Source organism: Scomber japonicus, chromosome 2 (assembly GCF_027409825.1).
Source record: "Scomber japonicus isolate fScoJap1 chromosome 2, fScoJap1.pri, whole genome shotgun sequence".
In the NCBI taxonomy this organism is placed as follows: domain Eukaryota; kingdom Metazoa; phylum Chordata; class Actinopteri; order Scombriformes; family Scombridae; genus Scomber; species Scomber japonicus.
This window is the reverse complement of record NC_070579.1, coordinates 28,645,483-28,663,204: the sequence shown is the minus strand read 5'-3', so window position 1 is coordinate 28,663,204 and position 17,722 is coordinate 28,645,483. Positions and strand designations below refer to the sequence as shown.

Genomic DNA, 17,722 nt, shown 5'->3' with positions numbered 1-17,722 from the left:
ATACATATGTGTGTTCTGTGTTGTATGGTCAGTAACACACACTCACACACTAACAATGAAAGAGTGCACATGAGAAACCCAACTGGGTGGACAGAATAATAGAGAGACAGAGAGGAGAGAGAAACAGAGATAACAATTGAGCAATCGGTGCAGTGAAAAGTCCCTCAATCTGCTGTTACCATGGTGATACCACAGTGCAGTCGGAGGGAGAGAGAGACAGACAGGCAGAGAGCGAGGAGATATGCTGGGTGTGTTTATCTGTGTGTGTCTGCGTGGGTTTGTGAGTGAAAGCGCACGCGTATGAGTACGTGTTTTAAGTCCTTAATTAACCGGGAGCAACACTAGCCGCTGACCCATAAAAGAGCCTTAATCTTTCTATCCTCACACACACACACACACACACACACACACACCACACACACAACGCACATACACATAGGCAGGCAGAGGGCTGGGCTCAGCTTAGGCCACTTTTCAGTAATCCTAAATAAATGATGTTGTAGAGACGATCTCTTCCCCAGCAGGGGTAACGAGGTAAACAGCTGACTGAAAGCATAGGTGATCAGAGGGCGATGCTGTGCTGTGGGGTTTTGCGAGGGAACATACGGGATGCAGCCAACGAGTGATCTACAAGAACAACAGTAATATGACTCCTTAATATAGACTGAACTCTTGGCCCCGGACAGCAGGAAGGATCGAGGCCGAACTGCAACATGCATTACATTTCTTTTTTTCCCCCGTTTCGCATTACAATCTGCTGCTGGAGTGTGTACACAAAATCTAGCATGATGCTCCCCGGAGTGTGTCCGCGTGCATGTGTGTGTACACGTGTGTGTGTGTGTACATATACATATGTATGATTGCGTGTGCATATTTGTGACTTGCTTTTCTGTCGGTCTTCTTGTTAGGTAATGATGGGAGACAGATTTAGGTCACTCCTCAACAAATGTCCAACATGCATTCAAATAGTTGCACTTGTGTGCGGATCCGGCACAGAAACACACACACACATATTCACAAACACACACATATACACACACACACATGCACGCAGAAGAAAAGGGAGAAAGACCTCTGCCTTCTTTGAGTCCACTGAACCAACAAGACTGTAATAAAGCCCCAGGACCACTGTGAAACACACACAAATACACACATCTACTCACACACACACTAAACATAATACATAAAGGACTCAACAGAATGAAACCTTTCCAATTGTATCACACACACACAGAGACAAACACACACACACACATACAGGCATACATTCATGCACATGCATGTACACACAATACATCTCATCACATCCAAAACCCTTATGGCAGCCTGTTCTTTTGCTTGCAACCCCCCCCCCCACCCCCCCTCGCCATCCCGCTCTCTCTCTCTCTCTCTCTCTCTCTCTCTCTCTCTCTCTCTCTCTCTGTCTATCTCTCTCACTCTCTCTCTCTCTCTCTCTCACTCACTTACACACACACACATGCACACACACAAACCCTTAAGTGTTGATGTAGAGTAAGTAGAGCAAGGACACTGATGGGCCTTGACAAAGCCACACACCGAGTCCCCGTGTTCACAGCACCATGCTCCCTGCCTGCAACCAAAATCCAGCCCCGGGCCACCGGCCGGCCTACTTGGAGGAGCAGCAGTCGCTAAGTGAGAGTGTGTGAGTAGTGGGCCTAGAGTGAAATACATTACACACACACACACACACACACCGATATTATGCTGACAGTATGTTAAACATCCTCTAAATAGTCTAACGAGTACATCTAACAGTTTCAACAGTGACACATTCATCAGTTGCCATAACATGAACATGATTTCCCCCCTTTTGTTTCCCCTTAAATACATTTATGCTTGTTAAAACCATCTTATCTCACACTGTCTGTAGCATCTTGTTTCAGCTCTTCATTGAAGCTTTGTGATATTCAAATATTTTGAGAGAAAAATACAGATTTGTGCATATTGGTATCCATATTTCCACAGAATTCTTTGGAAACTTTGGCCACCAAAATAAAGTTGTGTTGAACTGAACAATGTTTTGCTGCACAGGAACCTTTTAGTTTAATTCATTTTAAATCATTTACGAGGGAAAATGTAATATTATTTTTCAGCCTTAAGTGACAGAGATGTGAAACAGGAGTCAGCCAAACAAATCCTCACAGACTTGCTGCTGTGGGAAGCAAATGATACCTGAAAACCATTAAAGTCCGCCTGTTGGAAATCATTCAGACTGATGAGAAATCATGCCAAGTACAAAGATTCACACTGTTTAGAGGTGCAGGCCATAAAATCTACAGAGAGTAACCTCCCCCTCTTTTGGTCAGAGAGCTATCAATGCCTGAGGGTAGATCGCTATGAAGCACAACGTGACAAAACAGCCTTGTAGTGTTATGTTCCTAATGGAAGACTGAATGTGTGTGTGTGTGACTGTAAGTGTGTGTGTGCGTGTGTTTGATGGCTTGAGAGCAATCAAGAGACAAGGGAGAGACAGAGAGACTAGACGTCTGACAGCATAGTGAGAGCAATTGCTCTATTGGTTGAAATACTTTTTTTAATAACAACAGTGGCGAGAATTTTCTTGTCGCTTTCGATAATATTTAAGGATTATGAAAGGATTTTAAAACATGCTACAGTGCCCTCTGTTAGTACGAGCCCGTTTCAGACCATTGACCTCTACAGCTCCCAGAGGGCTGAGGCCTACATGCTGCAGTCAAAGCCACTTACGGGGGTTTTAGAGCCTGTATGTTTGTCTGGTCGATGCGTGACTCTGGGGAATGGAGGTGTCACCCTTTGTCAATCATTTGCTTGTTGCAGGCAGGAAACACAGGCAGCACTCAGGGCCAAGTTCAGAGCATTAGGACCTGCACTGCATGTTGGCCATTGCTGAGAGCATTAGGGTTTGTACTGTATGTAGCAGCCTTCATGTGCACAAAGAAAATGGAAGGAAATTGCTTACAGATATATCCAGACAGTCATTTTCAATGTCGCCCACTGCTTTTTTATGATGTTAGCCATCAGGTTTTACATATTGTCCACTGCTAAAAGCTTGAACTGAATATATGAATACATATAAAGAAAGGTAATAGCATTTATATTCTTCATGTGTGTCTATAGTATATTGTGGTATACAGATGTTTGTGAGAAGGCTGTGGATAACAACTTAAAGACCCCCTCCAGACATGTTTAAGATGAAAAAGGAACACTCTAATTTGAAAATAATTGGCGTGTAATATGTTTATTCTAAATTTAAAAAAAAAAAGTTCAATTATCTTGTTAAAATCCTTAAAATGTCATCTCCTCCTTCTCCCTCATTTAAAATCCAAGAATCTATAAATATGCAAATAATTTTAATTTCAGAAGTTTAACACAAAGGAACAAAATGTCTCCTACTTTACTGTTAAGTCCATTCTTAGTATTGGTGCACTGGAGGCTCCAAGTTTCCACTTCACACTAGTGTAAATTGCCTATTGAACCATAATTGGCTCCAAACTAGTTGTGATGTCACAAATCATCCTCAAATGTAGTCACCTTAAGATCAGATTTTCAGTGAGCATAGAAACTTTCAGTAGCAGATTGTGAAAACAAACTCTGCACTTACATCTGTCAGCACAGTGAAGCTCAAACATTTAATTGAGGGAACAAAAAGCGAAACAAATTTTTGAGTGGAGAGGTTCTTTAAAATATTTGATTTTCATTCACCTGAAGAGCTTCTTCAAAATGACAGATTTCCTTACATATTCATCAAGATTGTGCTGCCCACTGCTTTAGATCACCACGCAGAGTGAATAAACAACCAACAAGAATACATTAAAGAGTGATCTTTAAGGATGGATTTGCAATGTTTTTAAGTCTCTCTTAAAACAACAAGAACACAATAAGAATTTTCTTTTGTCTTTAAAATAATTATTTGTTGCTGTAATTGTGTATCCTCTCTTTATTGGCTGTAAACTGATGCCTTTTGGGGTAGGGTACCCTGATGGGGCACAAAATACACAGAGCTTGTTTCAAAAATGAAAGTTCAGCTGAAAACATATGTGAACCTTCGGCAAGTCACACTTGAATTGACAGGAGGCCTACAGTATGATGGTTTTACATCATAACGGATGGATGAGACGGGAAAGTTCACATGTCAACAATGTCATCGAGATGGATGATGAATACAGAGTTGGTCATGTGAGGATTAAAATACTGTACATTGACACTGTAATACCATATCCATTAAATCAAGGTTTAATCATACTGAATGACAGACTTTGGCTGATTTCAGGCAGTTTCTTTAAAGATTTCCCAGAATTGTTAAAATATTACAATATCAGTATATAATAAATATTGATGTAAAATTACAAGAATACAAGGACCTTCATGGTCATCTCACCACAGTTACATTTATACTTTTAAGTTCCCTGCTACATATGATAGCTGGGGCTTTGGTACACTGTAATAGTTTTAGCATGTAAATAGTATTAGTATTAGCTACCATTAGTATTAATTTATTAGTATTTCAGTATGTAAACTGATATGCACAAATACATATAAAATACATATATGGTACTGTGATGCAATATATGTACAGTAAATATGTATATATATCGCCCACCCCTACACAAGAAGAACAATTATGACTAACAGTGTCCATATGGGAATGTAAGTATTGTATAACTGTTTGACAGGCTTGAAAAAAGGTGATTCATACTTTAAAAATAGAACACTGTGATTAATTGTCACAGGCTGCTCAGAGATTTTGCAATACATCAGCAGGGAATGCTGCATTAATGTCAAAAAGATTTTGTAGCTCCTGGAAAATGTAAATTCCAGTATGTGAAGTAACTGGGAATGAAATGGCTTGCGGTTGTTTGGTTATTCATATTAGGTTTCTAATGTTAAACACATGTGGTAATGCATAGTGCCTGAAGAACTCAGGTTTTACTGTAAAGTCTTATTTATCAGATGTAATGTTGAGCTTTTAGGCTGCTTGTTGCATGGTGATAGCATGTGTGTGATTTGTAGCACTTATTATGAACAATCATTAAGCGTAGGTGTCTGTTGCTTTGTATCCTGTCTTGCTGACATTTGATCTGTGTGTCAGCGTAACCAGTTACTGTGAACTGTTTGAAAATGTCACCAAGACAAACTCCAGGACAAACAACAGGATTGTAATTTTGAGATGTGACAAAATGTCACAACTGCTTCTGCTTCCTCTGAAATTGTTGACTGAGGTGTGACAGAGCAGAGCCAAATACACCCAGTAGCTCTTCTTTGCAGGAAGACAGAACAGGAGCCGGGCAATAAGTTTGGACAATATGGTAAAATATACCATGATTGTCTCCCAATAGAGATTTTGCCATTCATATATTAGATGGACTAAATCACTATTGCATAATGTTAACAATGGATTTTAAGGTTTTATCCATCAATATGATGAAGTACTTTCATTTCTCGGGTATTTAATTGACTGGATTTAGCAGAAGCAAACATTCAAGTCTGATTATCGTATGCAAACTGCTTATAAAATGACTTTTTAGAAAATATACTATTTCACAATATGTATCAATATCATGATGAAATCATACAGTTACAACTTATATTATAATGAAAAATATGTTCATTTCTGCTTTACACACAGGACAATTTTGAGAAAGAAAACTCTTCATCACATGGAGATGATGTTCACTAAAACAGGCCGTCATGGTTCAGTTTCCTCCACTGCAACAGTGCAATAAGCTCAGCCAATTGTACCACTGAACTGTAAAGCACCAATTAAGACAAGAAAACACAAACTATGCAGAAATATCGTAGAACTATTAGTCCATTCATCACTCAATCAACAGAAAATTAATTGAGATCTATTTGTGTAATTTCAAATATTGAGGGTTTTTGACTGTTGATCAAATAAAAAAAGTGATGGACATTTTTGCACTTTTCTTTTTAATTTCACAGAGGAATCTATTTCATATCATCATGATTTAATTCAACAGTGAAAATTGAAGCCCTACAGTATTATAATAAATAAAATCCCAGATGATGACTCGGCTCACATCACAATATTGATATTACACTGATAAATCCGTCCCCAGCTCTGAACAGGCCTGCATAAATGCTCATGGCAAACTGACTCAGTCTATCTGACTGATGTAAAGAGACATTATAGGAGTCTGCGTTAGGTGGTCCGAGGAGAAAAGAGATAAATATGGTGCACTTTACAAGTCAAATGATAGAAAATCATGTCAAATTGTGTGTGTGTGTGTGTGTGTGTGTGTGTGTGTGTGTGTGTGTGTGGTTTAAGCAAATCAATTTGTTTTTTTCTCCTCATGATGTAAATGATCCCTACAAGGAAACAAAGCTCTTTATCTTTGTTTTCTCTTTCCCATATAAGATACACAGCACAGACACACACACACACACACACACACACACGCATGCACACACACAACTAGGTGAGTCACCTTATTAAGATTAGAGTTTTGTGTCTCCATACAAATCAGTTCAAATCAATCATCCTTTCCTCTTCCTTATCCCAAATCTTCTATCTGATATCAATATGACACACAAATGAACTACCTTCACACACACAGTCAAGGTTACAGATGTAACAGAAATTCAGCCTGACAGGAAAGCAGGAGTCCTGTCAGCCACTGAGCTGTTTCTTTCTCCTCTCATCCCTCTTTCCTCCATCCATCCCTCAGCCTTCCTCCTCTTCTTCCTTTTTCATTTGCCTCCTTTGCATCTCGATGTCTGTCTTCCTCAGGTCACCCCTGCTTCCTTACCTGGCCTCCACCACTGACCCAGTCCTCTCTTCCCCTCTCTGAAATATTGATAGTGGACTCTCACTCAGTGTGCTCTCTCTGCTGATCCTTTTCTCCTTGTGTTCCCATCTGTGGTGAATCAGCAAACCCCAAGCTGCAAACATCCAAACCCAGCCCTGCATTTATACCCCTTTGTGTGTATGTATATTCCACTGTTTGCTGCACCACATCAGACACTGCAATGAGTGTGTGTGTGTGTGTGTGTGTGTGTGTGTGTGTGTGTGTGTGTGTGTGTGTGTGTGTGTGTGTGTGTGATAATCAACATTTTTCACCCAACCTATGACAGACCCCTCCAGTCGGCCAGCATGGGACACCCTGAGTCATTACCACTTTCTCCCCTGCACTCCCTCTGAGGCCAAGAGGAGGCTAATCACGTGCACATGAATATTTCACGGCACTCATGCCTCACACTCGTTTACTACTGACCCAGCTTAATGGCAGCTAGGCTGTATGAGGCCCTGCACAGCAGCACATCAGATCCCTGTCCCTCAGTGATCAAATGGCCCTTGACAGCAGCAGCAGCAGCAGCAAAGGAGCGGGGCACCTCTGCTGTCTTCTCAGGCATTGATCACGTATGTGCGCGTGTGCATGTGAAAGAGAGAGAGAGAGAGAGAGAGAGAGAGAGAGAGAGAGAGAGAGAGAGAGAGAGAGAGAGAGGCGGGGTGCATCCCTATAGCCTATATCCATATCTTACCGTCAATCCTCCGGTTTCCCTCCTCCTCCTCCTCCTCCACCTCCTCCTCCTCGCTCACTGCGTCTCCCGCATCCCGTCTCTCAGCGTCCGCGCCCTCACCCACTATACTCCCCTCCCTGTCTCCCACTCCACTCTGCCCGATGCATGAAAAAAAAAATGAAATATTCAGTAGGGATTGGTGATGGGCGATACCTGCTGGGCTATACGCTAGACAGTAAAGCAGTCATTAGCGCGATATGTGCAACAACTACTGGGCGTCCTCCTCCTGTGATCAGTGTACTGTGTAGGGCTCTGCTCTGCTGGACCTCACACCCTCCCTCCGTCCTGTCGAGGCTCGATGTCTTCCCCGCTGCGCTGTGTGACTGTGCGTCACGTTGGTATCATAACTCCCACGGGTTTCATGCCCAGAGATGATGCTGGCTATATCGGCCTAATAGCTCCGATGGACGAGAGGAGGAAAATACACGATCGCACACGAAAACAATAATTAGACGCAAATGAACGCACATACCCGGACTGCTCTGCGTCCCTCCGTCGATTTCTAACCCTCACAAAGCCCAGTTGTCATTGTTGATCATACGCCTCCGAAATTGTTCACATACATCCTCGCATTTAACGGAAAATAACGTCGACGTGATAACAGCCGCTTTGCATATCCTTGAAGAATCGTGATGAGGCGCAGCAGCACATCAGGACGGATACGGGAATTGATCTGGATCTTTTTTTTTAAAGGGCAGCAATCGTGTAAGAAAATGATGTTGAGGTAATAAAAAAGAAAAGAAAAAGAAAAATACAACAGCTGGACAACCAGGAGAGATAAGGTTTCCCGCTCCTGGCCTCGCCTTGCATCCGTCCTTCTCTCTTCTTCTTCTTCTCCTGGCGCTCTCTCTCTCTCGCTCTCTCCATCCGCTGGTCCGCTTGTTGCGCGTTCTACACTCGAGAGCGCGCCACGCGTGTGTGTGCGTGCGTGCGTGCGTGTGCAGTGCCAAAGAGAGAAGAGAGGCAGGGAGAGAGGGGGGCTTCGACTATTATCAAGGTTTGTCTGACTGAGCAACAATAAGCTGCTGTGTAGGCAGGAAAGGAATATGGAATAAACAGCAGCTCATGTTTATGGAGGCCTTTGTGTTTTATACAGCTCTGACCAGCTCGAATTTAGCTTTAGCATCACATTTCTATCCATGACAAGAGCATGATGTAAGGGGAGCTATTGTGTTTGGTGTTTTACGGCACACAACCAGCAAGCACAGGCATTTGCAAATATTTCCATTAACCATAAGGAGAGCTTTATCCAGAGCAGCCCTGAATGAAAATATTGTGTATTTGTCCATTTGTCTGTAACACATAAATCTTCATGCCACTGTCATCCATAACCTACCAATCACCTGATGAAACTACAGCCTCGACATCCATCACTATATACATTTCAACCCCAGGTATAGTCCTGCCAGTATTGTCGTTACTCCTGAAATGTATAGAAGCATTCCATTGCTCTTAACATTTGCAAGAGGCGTAATGACAGCATATAGTAAAGGCTCAGATGAGGAGGTGAGGCTCAGGCATAGGAGAGAAGATGGAAGAAAACCTCTCCTTAGGTTTCCTGAGAGTTCAGGAAGTCCTGTAAACCAATTTAAAGATCCTGACTTATCACTTAAAATCATTTATGGATTTTACATATGAGAGAAAGAGTGCAAAGGCTAAACACAGTCCTTAGTGTGGAAGAAGACAAGTCACAGTGAAAGGAAATCACTGATTATGTAGAAAGCCAGTTTCTCCATATTTTCACTGGGCTTACTTTGAATAGCTATGATTGCTTCCTGTGTAGCCCATAAAGTGAAGCGAGACTTCATAAACACTTGAAGCACAACAGTCACTAACAAAATTATTTTAATGGTGCTGAATAATTCATTTGATTTCAGAATATGCATGGTGTGTTTTGATTGGGAGGTGCAAATTATCATGTAGGGGGAAAAAGTGCAGTGCTGAGCTCTGTCGTTGAAGATGGGGAAATGGTTAGAGTAATCTCCTGGGTGTCATAAAACAAGTCATAATGGCAAGACTTGGCTCAGAGCTAACCTTGGCTTCAATGTCTACTTGGCAGCATTCAAAGACTTTAAAGACGGACACTTCTAAGCTGAGGTCAGCATTGGTTAGCAGTGTTTAGTGTTCCTTTGGATATTGTTTTACATTACATTTTATTGGTTGTTGGCATATCCACACACAGTTATTACTGGGACTATGTTTGCAATGAAACCACAGCCAGCTTTTTAATAGAAAAGTAAAACTAGCCACAGTAGCATCAGTTTGACATTCATGAACAGGATGAGAAATGTCTGTATTATCTGTTTGTGATGAATTGGCAGCATCAGTAGAACCTCTGTGACAAAGCTTTTAATTACTAATCATGGCAACTTTTGGGGAAACCCTCACTCATGTCCTCTTGCTTCAGCTCTCATCATCACCATGATGACCCCCCTCCTCCTCCTTCTCCCCCCTCTTCTTTTCCACCCACCTCCGCATCTTCATCTCCACTTCCACCTCCACCCCACCCTCTGCGCTTTTTCTTCTTCTTTTTCTTCTTCTCGTCCTCCACCTTGTACTTCAGCCTTCGTACGGGGTCGCTGAAGCTGCGCATGGACTTCTCCTCAAAGTCCTCGTTGATCAGGAAGTTCCTGTCGATCATCTCTGCTGCCTCCTGCCAGTTGCGGTAACAGTCTGGGCCGAGGCGGAGTATCTCCTCCACTGCGTTTGGGCTGAGGATGGAGCAGTCGGGACGCAGGACCACCACTGTAGGCAACTCCTCCACGTTAAACATGGCCTCCAACTCCCTGTAGACACACGCACACTGGCACACACATTGGCATGGAGCTAATGGATTTATACAGCTAAGTATATTTACACTACAATCATCCCACCAGCAGGTTGTGCATACAACTAGCTGGACAATCCCACACACCTCCTGTAGGGGTCCTCATAGGCCAGGAACAGGCTCTTCTTTGGCAGCTCCTTGAGGAAGCTTTCTTGCTGTTCCTCTGATTGATCCAAACTGACAAATAAAAGAAAAAAGGAAAATCAATTTGTGGTATGATATGGGATGAATCTAGATGTCATGTTAGTTTGTCTTCTCCTCTCTTCATCAGGATATTTGGTTCTTACAAAACAAGGAAATGACTGAGAAAGAGAAGGACTACCACAATCATCTTATGTGTGTCCTCAGAATAGATAGAGGTAAGGAAAGGAGAGGGCTTAAGATTTTGCTGGTCCTTATCATTACCAAGGGCTACAAGGGGATTAATGTAAGGTTGATAGGGATGAGAGGCATGGGTAGGCATATAGTTGACTGGATTAAGTTTAGGTTTTGGGGTTGTGGGAATAAAGGTATCTGAGTGTCTGTTATACCTAATGTACAGGAGAACAAGCTGAGCAGCGCGATCCACATAGAATTCATCTGTCAGATGTTTGAAGAAGTCGTTGAGCGTGGGCGCAAACTCCTGACAGCTCTCACATGCAGCAGAGGCAAAGAAGAGCATCAGGATGCGGTTCTGGAGGCGCATGGTGATTTCACGTTCTGTGTCCAGCTCATCCTGGTCCTTGTTGTTCTTCACCAAGACCCGGTCAACAAACAGATCGACCATAATGAAGTGTGACAGTCAGGAGTAGGGATTAGGAAGCTAGAAGGATATAAATATGTATATATATTGGCTTGACAGGAACATAGTCAGAAATGCACAACACATCATAAGGCAAAGGGGGAAAACTCTGAAAGATGTGAGGGGTTGTGGGGAGAAAGCAAACAAAAATACATGAGAATATTTAAGTCTTGACATTTTTAAAGGTTTATGTTTTCTTCTGTATGATTAAGAGGAATTAATTAGCCTGTTTGTTATCACTCTGTCACCACTTATACACACTTCCCATTAATCATATGAGCACATCTCGCTTGCTGGTAAATCGGATAATCCTCACAGTTGCTTACCTCTAACGGATATTATCTCCACTCGAGGTAGCAAATCCAAGAAGAGAAGAGCTTTCCAAATATGTCTTTTTTTTTTCTTTTCAACTCTTCCTGAGTTGCACTTGAATCCGTTCCGAGCCTGTCAGTTTGTATCACGTTCCCTCATTGACTCTGTCTCCTTCACCTTAATGGCAGTAACCGCTCATTCCCCTTTCTCTTTGTGTCTCTGCGCTGCGTCCCCTCCCTCCTCTGTCTGGGAGGGAGGGATTGAGAGACAAGGTGACAGAGGGACAAGGGACATGAAGTGCTCACAGTGTTTTTGTGCGTGTATGAACACTGCGGCTGAGCGAGCATAATGTGTGTATGAATAAAGAGCACAGAAATTACAGAATGAGAGACATGCCTAAAAAATAAATAAATAACAAACGCTATTATGGGTTGAACCATAGTGACACCTTTATTATTCTGTATCTAATGGAGGAGCAGAACCACAGGGAGTATCTGTCTGGAGATAGTTTGATTCACTCTGCAGCTATTGCAGTGATATACTGTACAGTCATGGTCTGTGTTAAGAGTGTAGAGAATTTATTGGCTTTTGCAGATCAATACAACTTAAGTTTAAGCCTTTAGTAACAAAATAAAAAGGTATAACAAGAGACAGACCTTCAAGTAAGAATAGCAAAGTAACGCTAAAAAAATAAAGAACATGTACACAAACACAATTTTCATTTCAAATTTGAAGCTCATATATACAGGAGCAGGCGCCAGCACCTGAAATCAATTTAAAACTACAGAACAGGCTGAATGACACACACACACCCAGCAGACATGGAGCATCAAGAACATTCAATCCAGATGTGAGCACAATATTCACTTTCCTTTTAGTTCTGTTTTGCTCTCTAAGTTCCAGATGTTCAACCGTCTTTACCATCCAGGTACCATGTGGTACGGTAGGTTTCACATTCCAGTGAAATAGTTTGAGGCATGTAGTGTATGTTTCTGTGCACACCATTTGAAAACTTTTTTTAAAACTTATAATCAGTGACTGGCAGCAAAAACGTATATACATTGAGAGTCAGTCATTCGTTGATGGGTTGGTAAGAGCTCAAAAGAATGATCATATTTTAAACATAGTTATAATACACTCATTGTATAATAATAGCAGAGCAAAATATATATGATATATATATATATCAATATATATATAGATATTAGTATTAATAATAACATTTTCTTATAAGTCAACTCAGTTTTGTGTCATCCCTTCCAAAATTGTATGTGTTTGGTGCAGGAAGGCCAGGAGCCTGTCTCTTTGTTATGCTTCTACATGCCTCTACACTTTACTGACAGCAACACAGCAGAGGAGCTCTGTTCACTGAGCATTCTTTAAGAGATATTGTACTTGCCATTGCAGGCAGATAAATATTTCCTGAAGAGCATGTGAAGCGGCTGCATTATTAGTAACCATAAATGCAGTTTTTAAGAGGCTGGACTTGAAGACGTGAAGACAATGACTAGATGGGCTCAAGATCAACAAGGTTTTGCCTTTTATATATATGTATACTATTTCCCTTTCATTCCTTTTCCTCATCTTTTCCTCCATGTCCCTTTATCTCTCTCCTTACTCTTTGTATCCCATGCTTCCTCTTTCTCTTCCTCCACTTCATATTGATCTTTTCCCTTCACCCATAACTTCCACCATCTCTTTTTCCTCTTGTCATCCTCTGTCTTGTATTTGAGTCTCTTCACGGGGTCAGTGGCAGTGCGCATATTTAGGTTGTCAAACTCCTCATTGAGCATGAAGGTCCTCTCAACCACCTCTGCCGACTCCTGCCAATTACTGAAACAGTCTAAACCGAAAGAACAGATCTCCTGCACAGCATTTGGAGAGAGGACGGAGCCATCAGGACGAAGGACCACAACTGTTGGCACATCTTTCACTTTAAACATGGCCTGAAGTTCCCTGAAAAACAGACAAACACACACAGGTATGACATTGTGCCCTATTCATATATCAACTATTAGAATTGTTATATTTTGTCTTGACTGTGCATGATATTAGTGTACTTTAAAGGACATACAGCCCAAGCTTTAGATTTAGAAGCACACACTAAGATTAACAATACATATATATTTAGAAAAACTCAAAAAAGAGAATTATCTATCTTCCTCTATTCACCTACTTCCTGTATGGGTCCTCAAAGGCCAAAAACAGAACCTTTTTGTGCATCTCTTTGAGGGATCTTTCCTGCTGCTCCTCTGATTGGTCCAAGCTGGAGAGAGGAGATGGAAATGGAAATCTTATGAATGATAAAACAGTGTGATTGTGGGGTTATCCAGTCACATATGTGCATCAAAGAGATAAAGGGACGGAAAGATAGATACCTAATGTAGATGAGAGTGAGCAGTTTCGGGTATTCAATATAAGCTGGATCTTTCAGTCTCTTAAAAAAATCATTCACAATGGGTAGAAACTCCTGGCACTTTTCGTTGTCAGTAGATGCAAAGAGGAGCAACACTATCCGGTTTTCAAGGATCCCGATGATCTCGCGCTCTGTGTTGAGCTCATCCTGGTCCCAGTTGTTCTCCACCAGAACACGGTTTAGGAACAGGTCCACCATGATGATATGAGAGCAGTTGGAAAGGGTTTAAAAGCCCACTCTGGAGAGAAGAGGTGTTAAAACACAGATAAGTTACATGTTTCATTCTTATCATGGTCAGTGCAGTACATCATCTGCATTCAAGAAGTCTACCACCAAAGGAAAATCCACAGTCAGATAAAAAAGTCTGAGACACTGTTCAATATCATCCAGAGATCATCTGAGATTTTCAGAGCAGCCTCAGGACAATTATTTTACATTAGTGATTTGCTATATTTCACAAAATGACCTTCAGCAACACAAAGAGAACCAGTGTGAAGTTGTTGCACACAGCTGTGATCTATACATTTGAGAAAATAAATCATGTTCCCCAAAGTGAGAAAACAGAGATTGCTGATACAGTCTGTCACAGTTATAAAAACACAGGAATTATGTTTTAATTGCAACATGATGCATGACTATTTTCAATGCCTAAATGCCTACAATACACATTGTTATTTGAAATTCCTTCTAATGTATGCATTTACTGTGTCATAAACACATGGAAAACACGTGTTAAATGATCATTATTTAGTGTTTCATCTTTAATAAGTGAACTTATTGTTTTTTATCACAATTATGCATTGTAGGCATCCAGTGCTTCTTCTAATATTAGGCACTCTTCACATGAAACACATCATTTTCGGTGCAGTAGAGAAACCATAGCCATATTGTAATAGTTCATTTGAAGGATTTTTTCGAGGCCTGAAGAGATGAAAGTTTTCTTTTCTTGTTTTTAGTTCAAGAAAGATCAGAAATAATAAACATAATTTTGTGTTATTCATTTAAGAGACTGTGATCTTTTTCTTTCTCATCCCTTTATATATATATCTCCTCAGGCTGATCTTGTGACCCCTTAACTGTAAGGTTGACATGAGGTTGACAACTGAGCCCACATGATTCATCATGATTCAAGATTGTGAAATGCTGCTGAAATCTCTGGTAAAAACTATAACCAAACCGTGTGATAATTTTGCATAAGTCCAGAAAAGCACTCTGAGTAACTGGCACCACAAGTTATTGTCTATCATTTAGAAAAATTAAACGCTGCTTTTGAAGCATTTCTGCTTAAAATGTCTTAATGACTTTCTGTATCAATAATTATCAAAGGATCAAACAGTCTTTTCATTTTAACAGCCGATATAGTGTTTTGGGTGGATTCTCCCTTTAACTGATCCTGCATAGTGAATGATTGGTGTTAATTTTTTGTGTTGCTGTCTGAAGAAGGACACACAGTTTGTATAGGCTACATAAGTTTTTGTACATTATAGTTACCATAATCTAAAGTAAAACTTAGCAGCCCAGCCTGCCCTTCAGAATCAGGATGAACAAGACATTTATGAGATCATGTTTTCCAAGAGCAGACTTACGGCTCAGAACAAAGAACCACATAAGAAATAAATTTCAGATATAGAAATAAAGATCAGGCTCAACAGCTCAGAAATGTGCTTTATCTGTCTCGGCCACCCTGTATTTCACTGTTGCAGCAGCTGCTGCAGGCTGTGAATTGACAGCGATAACCTCACAAATTAGATTTGGCTCTGTGGCTTTGAGCTGTGCCAGATCTATTTGAGACTACAACTCTGGATTGAAACTTCCAAGGCTGAAGTAGAAGAAATATGTTTGAAATTGAGCAGCATTGGACCTTACCTGGGAAAAAAGAGGATTTACTGTAAGTCTCAGAAAGGTCAGAACTTAAATCCTAGATTTGGAAAAGTTATTTCACAACCATCCAGTTCACTATTTGAAGCTCATCGATTGCACCTGATATATACTAGCAACACTGCCTTGTTTTGTTAGTAGCTAATTTAATAGGCCATCAATCTTGGTACGTGCTGTGGCAGCTGAATATACAAAAGTAATTTACCTCACCTTGAAACTCCTTGACTCAAATATATTCCGAGTTTCTCTCGCAAGCCATTGTATTATTTCTTTGATTTGTTTTCTTCCTCAGTTCCTCCTCCACTTTTTTCCTTTGAATCCTGTGAAGTTGTTATTTTAGTAACACATTTCACTGCCTCTTCCCCCCTTCTCTCTGCGATATGCTCAACCTGTACTCTGTGGTCTACCAAGGGAGATTACAGATAGCTGTAGGTGTGGCTGTCCTGTAATTCAGGGGAAGAGGTTGTTCCTGTTCCTGTGTGTGTGTGTGTGTGTGTGTGTGTGTGTGTGTGTGTGTGTGTGTGTGTGTGTGTGTGTGTGTGTGTGTGTGTGTGTCTGTGTGTGTGTGTGTGTGTGTGTGTTTGTGTATGTGTGTGTGTGTGTGTGTGTGTGTGTGTGTGTGGTCCCTAAAAACTCCAGCTCAAGTACAGCAATCTTATTACTTCAAGAGAAGAAGGGAGGGCGGAAGGATGAAGATACAAGACAAATTGGATTGCAGAAGGATGGCTGACATTTAGGTCAAGTGGTGAAGAGAAACAAATAAAGAAACAAAGAGAGATTTTATTTCAGCATCAAGCGATCCCTCCTAACCTGACTCAACCTTCCCGTCATAGCCAATAGGTGCTAGTTGGAGTCTTACTAATTACTGCATGTCATTTATTTACCCCTCAGAGCATAATAATGATTCTTTTGCATCCTGTCATCAAGGTGATTTGACAGCTGGGATGCAGAGCGTCGAGGAAATGAACTGAGAAAGTCGATAGCTTGAGTCAAGCTTGCTGCTAGTAAACCCCAGCAGGTGCTACTGTAGAAAAGTGGCTATTGATCTGTGGAGGCTCTTGCAGAAAATACCTGGCTTAATCTCAGAGAGAGGGGTGAAGTAAATATAGAGGTGGGGTGAGGGAGAGAGAGGGAGAGATCTAAAAGGATTAGTCTGAGTCACACAGACGTGTGCGATGGCACGTGGTTGTACACACAATCACACACACACACACACAGGGCTTTTTCTCGCATAATAAACATCAGTGTACTGTGGACACGTGTGCAAACACACAGACACACGCCAAAGCTCTTCATCTCGTCAGTCCTCCGGGACAACCAACTGAGTGGTGAGGATTTCTGCACAAAGTTATTGTAGTCACAGTCTGCTCTCATGCTGTACATGTACACACACACACACACACACAGTCACTTTCTCTTCCAGTAGTTGCAAAATACATCACAAACTCTTTGTGTAATGCAAATAGCATGGTGCAGTCATGTATCACAGATAAACGATGAGGAGATGGTCAGTGTAAACAGGGAAGAAAGAGTGATGGCGGTCTGCTGCTGCCCAAACTGACCATTATGTTCTCACAGGGCAGGCAAACATGAGCAGGCACTAATTATAAAATAAATGACTGAAATAAATAACTATTGTGTGCCAAATAAAGGAAGCAATTCTGATCTTTGCGCCACTATAGCTTTGGCTAGAAATGAACCCACAATTTGTAGTGTTAGTGCTACCATATAGTTTTAACTGAGCTGTAAGGCACTGTGTATCTCCTTTTAGCCTGAGCTATGTTATATATATATAATACACAATACAAAACACCACAACCAAACAAGCCTTTAATTATAAAGGTTTTTATTTTTTCTTTGGTAAAAAAAAAAAGACTTAGTTTGTAAACTTAGAAGAGAGACAAAACATGAATAGTTACTTAAAATCTATATTGATTTGTTTTTCTGATGTTCAACAAACAAAATGTAA

The 17,722-nt window shown here is 41.1% G+C and overlaps 2 protein-coding genes across 2 annotated transcripts; both read right to left on the bottom strand.

Annotated features, from left to right (window-relative positions):
* Nucleotides 1-9,955: 9,955 nt before the first annotated feature.
* Nucleotides 9,956-11,132, bottom strand: LOC128375903 (nucleoredoxin-like protein 1). Its single transcript, XM_053336316.1, has 3 exons — nucleotides 10,897-11,132; nucleotides 10,454-10,543; nucleotides 9,956-10,325 (listed from the first exon to the last, which is right to left on the bottom strand). The coding sequence occupies exons 1-3, from the start codon at nucleotides 11,130-11,132 to the stop codon at nucleotides 9,956-9,958; spliced, it is 696 nt and encodes a 231-aa protein (XP_053192291.1).
* A 1,907-nt stretch (nucleotides 11,133-13,039) lies between these two features.
* Nucleotides 13,040-14,073, bottom strand: LOC128375947 (nucleoredoxin-like protein 1). Its single transcript, XM_053336376.1, has 3 exons — nucleotides 13,838-14,073; nucleotides 13,636-13,725; nucleotides 13,040-13,415 (listed from the first exon to the last, which is right to left on the bottom strand). Exons 1-3 carry the CDS (start codon nucleotides 14,071-14,073, stop codon nucleotides 13,040-13,042), a joined length of 702 nt encoding a protein of 233 aa, XP_053192351.1.
* Between the last annotated feature and the right edge of the window lie 3,649 nt (nucleotides 14,074-17,722).

Bases quoted from the DNA above. Each gene is read 5' to 3' on its own strand.
- LOC128375903 (XM_053336316.1), bottom strand. From the start codon at position 11,132: ATGGTCGATCTGTTTGTTGACCGGGTCTTGGTGAAGAACAACAAGGAC. The intron at 10,544-10,896 runs GTATAACAGACA...TTTATTTGTCAG, and splicing joins CTTGTTCTCCTGTACATTAG to TTTGGATCAATCAGAGGAAC. The intron at 10,326-10,453 runs GTGTGTGGGATT...GTGTGTCTACAG, and splicing joins TATGAGGACCCCTACAGGAG to GGAGTTGGAGGCCATGTTTA.
- LOC128375947 (XM_053336376.1), bottom strand. From the start codon at position 14,073: ATGGTGGACCTGTTCCTAAACCGTGTTCTGGTGGAGAACAACTGGGAC. The intron at 13,726-13,837 runs GTATCTATCTTT...TCCTCTCTCCAG, and splicing joins CTCACTCTCATCTACATTAG to CTTGGACCAATCAGAGGAGC. The intron at 13,416-13,635 runs GTAGGTGAATAG...TCTGTTTTTCAG, and splicing joins TTTGAGGACCCATACAGGAA to GGAACTTCAGGCCATGTTTA.